Source organism: Trichoplusia ni, chromosome 3, assembly GCF_003590095.1.
Source record: "Trichoplusia ni isolate ovarian cell line Hi5 chromosome 3, tn1, whole genome shotgun sequence".
In the NCBI taxonomy this organism is placed as follows: Eukaryota; Metazoa; Arthropoda; class Insecta; order Lepidoptera; family Noctuidae; genus Trichoplusia; species Trichoplusia ni.
Genome location: NC_039480.1, coordinates 15,155,622 through 15,169,489, shown reverse-complemented (window position 1 = coordinate 15,169,489; position 13,868 = coordinate 15,155,622). Strand labels below are relative to the sequence as shown.

The 13,868-nt window shown below is 34.7% G+C and overlaps 1 protein-coding gene across 1 annotated transcript in view; it reads right to left on the bottom strand.

Annotated features, from left to right (window-relative positions):
- Positions 1-3,358: 3,358 nt before the first annotated feature.
- LOC113492089 (homeobox protein unc-4) overlaps positions 3,359-13,868 on the bottom strand; it is a 35,291-nt gene continuing 24,781 nt past the window's right edge. Inside the window, exons 3-4 of the mRNA XM_026869387.1 lie at positions 7,319-7,458; positions 3,359-6,272 (exon numbers count right to left, since the gene is read on the bottom strand). Of these exons, the coding sequence (XP_026725188.1) occupies positions 5,753-6,272; positions 7,319-7,458 (660 nt within the window). The 3' untranslated portion in view covers positions 3,359-5,752. The remainder of the gene's footprint in view (positions 6,273-7,318; positions 7,459-13,868) is intronic.

Genomic DNA, 13,868 nt, shown 5'->3' with positions numbered 1-13,868 from the left:
TCAAACTTTCTACTCTTTAACTTACCTTACTATTGAGATACAAGTATCTTCAGACTATTATTACATACTATAAATTAAATATGAATATAAATAGTTAATGTATACTAATATATAAAGCTGAAGAGTTTGTTTGTTTGTTTAAACGCGCTAATCTCAGGAACAAAGGGTCCAAATTGATTTTTTTTGTGTTGAATAGACCATTCATCGAGGAAGGCTTTAGGCTATAAACCATCACGCTGCGACTAATAGGAGCGAAGATACAATGGAAAATGTGAAAAAAACAGGGCAGGTATAAATCATAACTCGCGAAGTCGCGGGCAACAGCTAGTTATTAAATATTAAGAAAAAGCAAACTTAAACCCATTCTTAATTTGAATTAACAACAATATTAATTATGGCAATACATCATTGCTGTGTATTCTTACAATCAAATACTTGTATAAAATACCAGTGACGCTGTTAATACTTACACTCAAGCAAGAAGTATTTACTCAATCACTTATTACAGATACTCAGTAATCATATTCTCAATTGAAACACAACTCCAGACTAGTGACGTAGGTAGATACGTCTTGAAATGTATACGATAGTCACTTGTCCCTATTTCACGGGTCACTTAAGAGTCCTATGTGAGGGTGCTACTGCGCGTGCGCGAACCTAACTCTACCGCTGTGATAAACTCATGTTCGATAGCAGTTTGAGTTGTTTGATAATTGTTCTGCTTATTCATTACTTACTTGTGGTAATGTGGTAAAGATTTTTTGCGTAATGAAAATCGGTTCAGCAGATCTTAATGTATTACCCTCTACAACTTCACACTTCTTCTTTGCTTACCGACTTTAGCTTTAATTTTTACATCAGTATCCCACCATCCCATCCCACTATCCCACTTCCCACTAATATTATAAAGGCGAAAGTTTGTGAGTGTGTATGTTTGTTACTTCTTCACGTCAAAACGGCTGAACCAATTTTAATGAAATTTGGTATGGAGTTAGCTGACACAATGGATTAACAGATAAACTGAGATTTATTCCGAGAAAATATTTTAGTTCTTAACCACGCGGACGAAGTCGCGGGTAACAACTAGTCTATAGAAGACTATGTTTGTGTCTTCTCAGTACTAACTGTCAATAGTTGCCAATAAAATAGATAATCGTATAAAAACAATAAAAACAAATTATTTTCAATTTGTGTAATGTAAATTCTTTGTTTTAATCGTATCAGACATAGATCCATACTTTGGTCAAGATCTCTATCTACGTTGAAACAAATAAACTAAGGATTTTATTTCGCAAAAATAGCTACCCTTTAATTTTCCCGTAGTAACAACATCGTAAACTCAGCCTCATTTTTAAAAGAAACTATACTAAGAGTCAAACAATACACGATTATTGTACCATATCACTGGTACATATTAAAACATAATTTATAGGACAATCTGATTTACAACAAAACGGTAAGAAGCATTTATCTTTAAAAGCAAAAACTGAGCTATTTAAAAAAGCAGACAAGCCAGGCTCATAATGTTTCAGTTTTGAGTTAAGCTGATGTGACATGAATTATCGCCTTTTGACTTCAGTATTACAGAACAAAGAAACATTTTTTTCCTCCATTTTGTCAGGAAACTTGACATAATTTAGAATTAAATAGGAGTGATATTTTTTCAGAAACAAAATAAACTAATCTTATCGGCAACATTTTATTGCCAATAAAAATTGAAAGTAGGTAATAACTTGTGCATGTGTTTATTTAAATTAAATGGATCCGCAAATATGAAATATATTACGTTTTTTGCTATACAGCTTCTACGTTTCTTAGTCACAAGAAATATTGGTATAACCTTCAGAAGTGTCGCGTGGGTTGTTTAAATGTAATTCACAATCGACCCGGCTAATTCTGAACGTATATTAATTGTTGCAATTAATCATAATTATTTATTTAGTGTTTATATTTTCACGTGTTCAAATTCAACCAATTACTGTAATATTAAAGTTGTATTACAGCTAGGTTCTATTAAGGGCCTGTTTCATCACTACACCGCCAAATAAATTCCCGTTAATTTACTTGACAGATTTTTTCATAGAACGAATGTCAATTTTTTCAATGAATCTTCCAGATAGCGGTTAATCAGTGATTGTGATACAGGCGCCTAGATTAGGAGTGCCATTTTTGGGAGAGCTTTTAAAACATCAATATTCTTGTGTCTTTACACATGCATTAAAATTAATACCAGTTTGAACTGATGCAGGCCATTGACACAGTCAGCCAGCTGTTAGTTCCAAAAACAGTAACGAAATACTTTAAAATAAAATAATTAAAACATTACCTCCATTCTGTCGCAATTACACGGTGTCGTATATCAAAGTCGGCGAACATTTGGCGAATAATTTGAGCACGTTTAAAATTATTAACGCGCCGGGATTCGCCATGGCCGCGTGGAGGTCCCATGTATTTGTATCACGGGATTTTTTTTACTCGTATCCGCGATTGTTCATACAAAATACTGTAAATTGTTTCTTGGTCACATTTGGGTTTTTTGATTCTGTTGCTTTACTTTAAATACTACTTTTAAATTACAGCTTTTTCGGAAGACAATTTGATAACTTCTTGATCCCACGTCATGAGGTTCCTTTCGTCTTTCTATTAGCCAAAAGCAGACGTTAGCCATGGCCTTAGGTTTCAGATTTCACAAAAAAATTAATCTAGCAGCTTCTGCCAGATACGAAAGCTTACCAATGTCTTATCTGAATAGCTTATTCCTAGCTAAAATATCGTTAATAATTTTAATATTCCTCGAAGTACTCGTCACATTACTCCACCATTTATTGAAATGGCACGCTCCTCTAATCTCAGCGGAAGTTGATCCCCATTGTGATTCCAACGAACCAGGAAGGTATTAAACATTAAGCACTTAATTATGTGTTTAGTATTAACGAGTTTGTGTTAAAGTCTTACATATTATAACTCGGTTTACAACAAATTCCTACCGGCGGTATCTTTGTAGTTCAAGTCTTGTGCCTTGTTAATGTGTTGTTGCAATCACTTTGGCTCCGAGCTGGCGGAATTCATTTGTTATTCGAATTATGTTGTTTCCCTTATTTTGATAGTCGCCATAAGAACATACTTACTCAATTATTACACACTTGTTAGAGGCCCGTTTGTAGCTGGAATAGGCTTTAAATGATCATTAAAGTTAACTTTCGAATATGAATTGCTAATTTCTAATAGTGGTTTTGTTTCGTAATTAAGAAAGTGTGCTTTGTTAAAAGCATTAATGAGACCTAGGATCTTGAAAAAAAATGGTACTTATAGATGAATGTAGTCCGTAGGGCATGTGTTGTGAAATAAATCTCTTTGCTGTGTGTTTAATCGTGTTATATTTTGATTCAATAAATTACTCACGTAACATTCCTTTTTACATCTTACATACAGTGTGATAGTCATTTACAAATATCTGTTCTCCTCATCTCTTCTATAAATATAAATTAAAACTTAATCAATATATTTTGTACCTAAGATATTGTTTCCGACTACAAAAATGTACAGTTAGTAACGATTTATGCTTATTACTACATTACTTCCATTATAAATCAAAATTATTATATAAACGATGTGGCGAAGAGAACTAAGGACGTTCATAAACTTATTTTTGTAATTGAGAACAATGAGAACCAAAGTTGGTCACCCTGTAGTAGAATGACCATTTATGCAGACATAAAAATACAAAAGTCAAAAGTTCGTCGGCAACATTTACAAAAATATCAAAGATGATAAAAGGATATAATAAAACCCATTAATCAAAGAATATTTTATATAAACAAGTGGACGTCAGCATCGCAGTCAGTTAAAAGACAAAATAAAAATAGGAGATCAAAGATTTTTTTTATGCTCAAAGGGTAAGTGGCATCTAATCAAATTTGACTTGATATGGTGATCGTAAATTGGTGTCACTAGGTTACCGCCGCCAACAAAATAAGCCGGCGTCAAAAGTCAATTGCTGTAAGATCACCGAATGACAATTAAACAAGCAATAAATATTATTTGTCGCGATGTTTCCATAACAATGTTTTAAAAGCATTTTTATAGGTGTCAGCTTTATCTAGGGGTTATTCAGTCATCAATACATTGCGAATGTCACTAATTTGTGTGTGTCATTGTGTTATTGCAAAAACACTATCCTGTTTGTGGCTTACAAATAATTATTAACAGTCGTTATTTAATTACTAAGAGATTTCCCTTAATTAGATGCACTTAAATAGGCTTTAACTAAGTTTCAATTTGAGATGTTTCAAAGGCTTGTCGTAGGCGTAAAACTGTCGTTTTCCCCAATTATTCGCCACTTTCCGATTTTATGCCGACGAAGCATTCATAAAAATGTTCTATAGAGTTTCAAAGTAGGATAATTTCACGTGCCAACGGCTCGAGACAATAACTGCGTGACCAATCGGCTTGCACATTGTTATGTACCTATTAAACTCACTGCGGAGTAAGTAAAAATGGCAATAAACCGAGGCGGCCATATTGTTTTGCTAATTGGCTCTCTTATCGGTCGTTACGCATTATACATTCATTAATTGTTGTTATTTTACGACCAGAGATTGTATTTCTTTCGCCAATAGTAATTGTATTTGAGCCGCCATCTTTATTTGGTAAATGGATTTTTTTAAATTACTTCTCATGCTTCTATTGTTTCTGCTGTTACGATTAAGTTTATCGGATTATTAAAAACTATCTTGGATTAATCTTTTGGTTTACATACTGTCGACGGAGCATTAAATGTGTTTCATAAACTAATAGTTCAGAAATGTTATCGAGATGGAAGAACGTATAGTTAAGTTCTACATAGCTTGACGGTCAAACTGCGTAATGTTACAATATTGATGACAGCTAGGATACACTAATTACTCTGGTGTATTATTATTTTTAAACTGTGTTGTATCATAGCGGGGTCGGTTTATCGCGGTAATTGTAACAAAGTGCTACTGTCAAGAAATTATACAGTAATGGCGGTGTAATTAAGTTAATTGTTCGCCGCTTTGCCTAATGGATGTACAAAGTTAGTGTTTAGTTCACATGTTAATGCCTGGATAAGAAGCTTGCTATGGAACATGCCTTTGTCTCTGCAAATGTTTATACATACCACCTTTTTCCTTAGAGCTTTGTATGTTTATTTCAAACACCTAAAACAAACGTATAAAACTCTTTTGAAAATGAAACAAATGCATAATATTTTAAGAATACTCATACTGGCTTCGTTTCAAATCTTATTATTTCCATTAATCACAAACTGTCCAATTCGTCCGTCATTTGGTAAGTCAACAAATAAAATTTGAAATATGCAAAAAAATATAAAATACCACATCATTAACAGTCAATATAAATTATTGCCCCGATTTGTAAAAGAAAAATAAATATAAAAATTACTATATACACTACTACCTATATAATACATTGCCTACATCTAGTATTCACACAGGATATGTAGTTATATGGTACTCGTCAAGTCTTTACTCAAGCTAATTAGAACTAATGATAATAACAATAGTTAAACATAGCAAAGGAACATCTCTGAAATGCCTGTGGGGCGTGTGGTTGAGGACAACAGTGGAGGGGTCGCAGTCGACGCGTGCCCCCTCCAGCCACTAATAACAATGTCCGTAAAGCTGGTCACTGCTGCACTCAGTCACAGCGCAAACTTCACCAGTAGTCACGGATAACCGAGAGCCTCTATAGTCACAAGTTACAGTCACTTTCACGTGTTAAGCAAGGACTCTATACTGAAAGGATTATGTTTTCTTGTTCCCCCGTTTTTGGACAGGTCCTGTTCCGTGGCGTGGCCTCCGCCGCTTAAGTCTAAGGAGACGGCCCGGCCTGAGTCGAAGTCGAATTTCTCGAAGTTCGCACTCGCGCCGCCGAAGTGTTTGAAGAAGGAGGGCTGGGGTTCCGGGATGGGGCTGAAGTTTCTGTTGGAATGAGCATCGGACGTGGAACTGTCTGAGTTGTTCATGCCGTCGGCGCCGGACGGTGCCCGCAGCCGGCCGGACAGGGAGAAGTCCTCCGGGCCGGAGTCGTGGCAGGAGTCCCCCCCTACCACGTCTATCATGCTGTCCTCGCCCTCCGGGTCTCCATCAGAGTCGGAGTACAGGCCGCTGTTCTTGTGCTGCGCGAGGTACTCCGCCTTCAGGGCCTCGAGGTCGACCGCGATGCCTTTCGCCCGCAGTTTCCTCGCTTGCCTCTCCAACGCTTTTGCCAACTTCTTTCTTCTTCTCGCCCTGTTGATAAAATCGATAGGGCCAAATAAGTATAGAATCTATCAATTCTCAAATTTAGTCACTAGATAATATTGATACGTTTGTGACAAGATAGGTAGAAAGTAGATAAAGAGTCGCTACAAAACTTTCACGCGAAACTTTTTGAAAAAGGAATGAAAATCCCACAGATAAGAGTATATTGTAAAAATATTGTACTCTTTTTAAATGTTGTGAAATGTAACGTACCATCCTATTATCAGAGCTTAGCGAATGAAAGACAGTTTCTTGTAATTAAATACTTGAGCAGTGATGACCTCAAGGTCCGCGAGTGAGTGCACACGATGCTGTGCGTCACTCGTAACCTCTGTATGAAACTATTTATCATTTTTATTTGCTCTTCAATTTACATTAACATGATCACCGATAAATAAAATTTAAACAAAACCAATGTACAAATTACATCAGTTAATTAATCAAATTCGCACTTCATTAAAAATAATATTATTATAATCTATTTATTTATATGTCAAAGTTTTACGACAGCGATCGTTTTTGATAAAGAAAACGATTTAAGAAATCTTTGACGCCAGCTGTGCCGAATGCCTATTACAGAGTTATATGAGATTTCGTCTTTCAGAGCTTTATCGGTCAAGCACAAACAAAAGTCATCATTTAAAACCTATTTGTTTAATACAATTTACACCCGTTATTTCATAAATTTCCAGTCAATTCGAATCTTCATAAATATAATGTTGCTCAGATTGGTGAATCAAGGGATGTACATAAAAACATTAACCTGTTTTTGACAAATGGTGTTAATATGTAAGAATCCATCCGAGAATATTATCTCCAGGTAGCTCTATACAAGTAACATTTTCTGATAACGTCACGCAAAAAAAGAAAAAAAAAACTGAGTGAAATATATTATCTGAAAATCGAAAGTGTACGACTGGCACTTCGACGTCAGGACTCGGCTAGTTAAAGGTGGTTAGAGCCCATTAATCGCCGGATATACTTAAGATTAATAATATTTCTAGCTTGACAGCTACGTTTTGCACATATCTCACCTCTCTCTCGCCCTCAGCTCGTGAGGCGGGATGGGCTCGCCGGAGCACGACTGCGGGTGCGCGTTGTGCGCCGGCCGGCCTGGTCCCTTCTTAGTGTGCTCCTTCTTGCGCCACTTCGCGCGCCGGTTTTGAAACCATACCTGGGTGAAGAGGAATTAGATTAAGGATGTGTTGAATGTTGTTATAAGTGGAGGATACATGTAAAGGCTTGCAAAAATTTGGTCTTTTGATAGATGTCTTTAATTTACCTATTTACCAACCTAAAACTATTAACTTTCTGGTTTTACTGCTAATGATTTTGTCACAATCATAGTTATTAATTATTCCAAAATCTGTTTAATACAACCTTTTTGTGCTACCACTTAGGTAGTACAAAAAGTTCTAAGCATCTAGTAAAAGCAAAATGTCAATCGGTAACTGGCCTGAAAGTGCAAGGCACGTGGAGTCACAGCTGTTTGGTAAAAAAAAACTTTTCTGAAAATCATGTATCAAAAAAATGTATGCCGTTAATCTGTCAGCGGGTTTTGCACAACCTTAATGTAATCTCGATTATGGACATCCGTGCAGTTTTTATAACAAGAATGCGTTAACAGAACGTTTTCGGGTCAAAATTCAGTTTATGAAGATTTCTTCGAAATCTTTTAAGAATCAATTCATTTTTTGGTGGATGCTTGTACATCTTGTTTAGGCAATTCAGTTTCAAGAAAAATTTTCAAAAATGTATTTAAATAAAAATAATTACAGTTTTTCCTTTTGTATTGGGTTGTGTAATGTAAGGCAGTATTAATACAACAATGACTAAACTCAGATTATCACCATGACAAATTTCAATTCAGAAACGCAAGTCATCATGCAAAACAAAATACGAATCTCCAACTTTCAACTAAGATATGGCTTCAGTTATATTAATTTCAAATAATAACTCTTTAGATTGACAGCTTATAAGAGGTCGTAGTGTCATTTGCCGCACAAAGGCTTGTAAAACTACGGGCCGCCAAGAATTGAGACGTTAAATTTCAATGCGCCAGCGCATTTGCATGGTAATACCGAGCGGGCGTGCGCGCGCATACGACGAGCGAATATCAATATCTTCCTTGATTTACGAAACAATGTCTTCTAGTAAACAGATGAACTATACCAAAGATTAGAGAAAGATGGTATAATTGTGGTGGCCCAATTCAATTGCCGATGCTGAGTCATAATCATGATCAAGAGCTTAGCCTGTTGAGGTCAAACGCTAAATATAGGCCTTCAGTCGCATCACAACACTCCATCCCCCTAATCTTTCGTTACCAGTAAAAGTTTAGGTAATGGAAAGTGTAGTATAGTTTCCGGTACCAACTTTTTATCCAAAGAAAATTTTATCAACGTAGAGTTCTCTTGTATTGAAATAAAGTTACTTTTAGAGGAATACTCTGATCGATTATATTTATTAGTATTTGTTTATACGGAGCTAAATCACCAGTTTTATAATTTGTCCATGTTGCTCTCTTGACATACTAAGAGAGAATAGTTATGTAAATTGAATTCTATCAAAGTATAGGTAATTAGAATTGACTGTTTTGGTTGTATTTCCACAATCAAATAATTTACTTGCGTTTGTTCCCTAACTGCTATGCCAGAAGTCGTGGGATTTCAATTGTTCGATTCCCATCCGGCAAAAATGTTTGTGTAACTATTTAAGGATGTTTTTAGTTGTCTAGTTCTTCTTAAGCTTTACTAACTTTGAGACTAGATGGCGTTGTGTGAAAGTTGTGGAATAACTGGTCATTTGGATCCGGTAAGACCAGAAGCCAAGTTGGAGTTTGACAATACATTCGAAAGATGAGCTTTTCTGATGTCGTTTTAATCTATGACAAAATGTTACAAGCCATCCTTTATCTCTTCCAAGTAATATTAATATAGCCATCATTATAATACTTAATGGCAATGAAATATTTATGACTAACTTGACGCGAATGTCTGTCTGTCTGCATGACTGTTGCTAGGCGTGTGTGGTTTACCTACCTCTGAGATTTAGAGGTCTCGACAACCGGTACTTAAAGTGCCATAACGGGTGAGGTTTAGTATTTAATTGTCTCTATAAAATTACCTTTATGATAGGTTACCGTGACGGGGTTTTGCACCGGACACAGACCACCAGATAGTACTATACGTATTATAACACTATTAGTTTATGGCTGTCTTGCAAATTTGAAACTGGTAAAGTGCGAGTCGGAATGGCGATGTTGAGGATTCCGTAGGTTTAGGAACAATATTATTTTAGTTGTTGACTGATTGATGTCTCAAGTTTAGGATTGTTATTTTTTGAGCGTATCACAACTTTAATTATGCCTTGTTGACAATGCGAAAATGAATGGAGAGAATTTAGAAAAGTAAATGTGTACATTATACGTAAAATTTGATTACGTTAACATTAATTGAAAGTTTCTGAAATATCTTTTAAAACAATTTCAATTCTTCTTTTAAATAAAAACAAACAGTATATTCTAACGTGAGTGTTTGAATCTCAGGGGGTCAAGTTTACGAGGAAGCCATTTTATTTTATTGCAAAACGCATAATACCCTTTGCCGGATTCATTTGGATTTATTTAATAACATGAAGGCACGATGGCTCTCATTATTAAGCCTATAATATGGGTCTGAAGGGCTACCCGCGCTTAAAGCGGTTTAATTTTTAAAGGTTTTGGTACGAAGAATGCTTTAAAGGTACAATAATTTATGTTGGACATTTATTCAAATGTAGAGTCAGCAATAAAAGTCCTTGGGTAGCGTCAGATTAAAAACAAAGTGGTTTAGATTAGTAGTATTCGGGTTAGGACACGGAAGAACTAAGTCAAAGAATCATAGTGAAAATATGCTGAAATATAATGTAGAGTATAGCTAAGCCATTGGAACTTGGTAAATAACCTTCAATATTAAAAACTAGGTATAATATTAAAAGGAGCATTGTTATAGTACCTATTATTCTTTGTTTTTATGTTACAGTGACACTTATTTAAAACACAAATGCGAGAGCGTCTTATGTTTATTCGTAACTCCCGAAGGCACACGTTTTTCAATTGAATTTAAAAAATAAAAGAACCTATTTTGTAAGTAGGTAAAAATGGTCTGTAAAAATATGTATGTTAAATACTATATTACATAATTATTTGTCCCACTCATGCCGTGTATAATAATCATAATTAATCAATTATTACACGTGTAAGTAATAAATTACTGATAAAATTATTTTTTAAACTAATTAGTGTGAATTTTACTTAATGTAAAAATACTGCATTATAACGAAATAATTACAATTTGTTGCGGTCGAAATTGAGATTAAAATCACACGATTGCGATTGAATAAGAATATTACAATTCAGATTTTATTTCAAAAATATTTTATTAATTACTTAAATGATTTCAAACTCCGTGGTCGAGTGGCGCACGCACCGGTTTCAAGGTGTCCCGGGTTCGATCCCCGGCCGGGTCAATGTAAAAATTCACGTTTCTACATTGTCTCGGGTCTGGGTGTTTGTGGTACCTTCGTTGTATCTGAATTCCATAACACAAGTGCTTTAGCAACTTACTTTCGGTTCAGAACAATGTATGTGATGTTGTCCGCATTTATTTATTATTTATTATCCAATACCAAGTTGCTTGTCCAGAGTCTGAGTCATGTGACTTGAACGAATGATAATGATCGTGCTTGCTTACTTGCGGGTAGATGATTTCATTTTAGCGTACTTGAAAATGTATTTCTTCACCCAATGAAGGAAAACAGTGTATAACTAATAATAGTATCATTTCTTAAAATACTTTCGTAATGCCTCAACAATTTTAGTGAAATCACAATTAAATTGCTCTTAAACTCATTTATAAAAACCAACATAGGAAACACTATTAACCATTAACAAAAACAAAACAAAATAAAATAATCATAGTAAAAGCTAACAGAGATTACATCAAGACCACAATGTTTTAATTATCGTTTTGTTCGTAACGTCTAATCGAAATTCATTGATTACCGGCTGGTCGGTAATGACCGGCTGGGTACTACCCGGGTAGCCCCTAATGACCCGGGTATCCCCACCCCGGAGGGTGTGCCATTAATACCGGGTAGGGAGGACCCACTGACTTGTTTCGTTATGTTTTTGTTTTCGTATACGCCGATTGGTTTGCTATTTAATTTGTAGCTTATGTGGTTGGTTTATGTATTGGGTTGGGTTGTGTTTTTAGGGGGTGATTTTGGTGTTTTAATTGTTATTTAAGGTTCGTTTGATTTTGTAAATAGTCGGTCCTTACGATTTCAGTAGAAGTTGTAAGTCTGAAGAAGTTATTTCGTTGTTGTGAGCTCTTTAGTGTGTTATACTTTAAACTAGTTAAATGTTCGCAGTACTTACTACAATAAGGCTTCAAAGAAAGTTGCAGAATTTACCAATAATTATGCTTTGCAAAAGATATATTCTAAGGTCGAAACAATAAATAGGAAACCTAAAAACCAGCAACAAACATTATCAGTGTGATAATAAAAAATATGAATAAAAACAATCCTTTTTAGATTAAAACTGAGTTAAAAATCTTACTCTCCATTAATTCGAAACCACAGCACGATTCCTCCCTACTTCTAAAGCAGACAATTTACCAAAAAATAAAGCCGAATATAAAAGCCATTTAAAGTGATGTCAGCACTTTCCCCGGTCGTCCCCGGTGTAAATAAGGCTGTGCCGATACATTGACTCTTCAGAGGGGAGACATTCCCTTACCTCACTACACTTTGATCGCGAGGTTCAGATTGCTATTGCCATCTTTTGTTTTTAAATGAGCAATTTTTATTTATTTATCACGTGTTTTTTTTATGTAGGTATATTTAGGTAGGTACACTGGTTATAGGTAAGTATTAGTACAAGAATAATTACAAGTTTTATTGGTTAACTAAATAATCTGATGAAAGATTTAGACTGAACACTTTTTGATCATTGAAAACTGGAAAATGGCGTCGAAAAAGTTTAATAACATGACAGTCTGTTATAAGTTGTTTCTAAGATAACTATTATTTTTTATGTATTTGTAGACTTTGTATTTTAACACGGAATTGAAAATAATATCTTATATAAACTGAACGGCTTCTTTCAAAATAACGACAAATTAACGTTAATTAATTATTGAAACTGAAGTCACTTAAGTTGTCAAGTAATTATCACACAGGTTTTTCTTCTAAATAATGTATGGTATGCATCTCAATCAAAAGTTGATTAGGTAAATTATTTAGATATTTTTATTTGTCTCATTCACTAAACCTACGCAACTTATTCAAACAAAGATTTTGGCTATCGAACGAAATAATAGCTTATGAGACATTTTTATATGAATCTAGTCGTATAATTTTATTTGTCTGACATTTATAACAAGCAAATAAAATTTATAGCTGAGACCAACACCGTTATTCATTTCCATAATCTTTGTTGAAATATTTTCCAGTAAAACAATGCTCAATAAAAATGTAAATAGTTCTATGCAAGATGAAATTAATTCTAGCAGTTGAATTGATAATTTTCACGTAATTATCACCATGCGAATTCATGGTGTGTTGGAATAGATTTAATTGAAAGAAGAATCAATGTGCTCTTTTTTTTCTCGTTGCCAGAAGTAAATAAATTATTTTAAATCCATCGTCGTAGTTATTTTATAACCACTAACAAAGATTCTTTTTGGTTTCTATTGTATTCAGAAGTTTTGTTTCCAAACATTGCCCAGTACAAGCAGATTTAAAAAACAACCCGGTAAACAATTCTACAGCCACAAATTACGTTTCAGGCACTCACGGCTGTATTTCAGTAGGTCGCGCCATCTCTTTCTTTTCAGCGTACAAATTGATATCAAAGTGTACGTGTGACAAAGACGGATATAAATTTCGCAAGCTGGTGTTGAATTGCCAGCTAAGCGTTTTCGAATAGGGTTGTCCAGAACGAATTTTGAAATCAAAATATTTTAATATTAAGAAGGCCCTTTTAGGCAGTTTTTTAATTCCGTTATTACACTTATTACTAATAGAACGTAAATTTTAATATACGAGTTTTTTAATGTAATGCGTTTGAACAGGGTTAAACAACTTAAATTAGTAATTAGCCAGTAACAATTAGTTGCTTAATATATACATTAAATACGAAGATAATACTTAAAAAAATTAATGGGCCCTACATTTCATTAGGTCGTAATACACAATCATCATTATAATTTAATCCAAAAGGCTGCCCCGCACGCATTAATGAACAAACGTGGATGACAACTTCGTTTTGAACATGTTTAATGTAAAAATTATACAGTCGTACACATGTGAAGCGACGCATTTCATCAGGATCAGTAATTACATTAAAGCAGTTGTATACAAGCACATCTTGTTTGCCAGTGAGAAAATTATTCATGCCCGATAATTCACCGCCTCGGGAGCAACCCTGTAGAGGTCTCATGTCTATCTTTTACCGCTAAGCCTACGGCGGTAAAGTCGGCTCGTGGTTGATAGCGACGAGCCCCGAAAGGGATGGAGATACGCAGCGCCCAAGAGAGC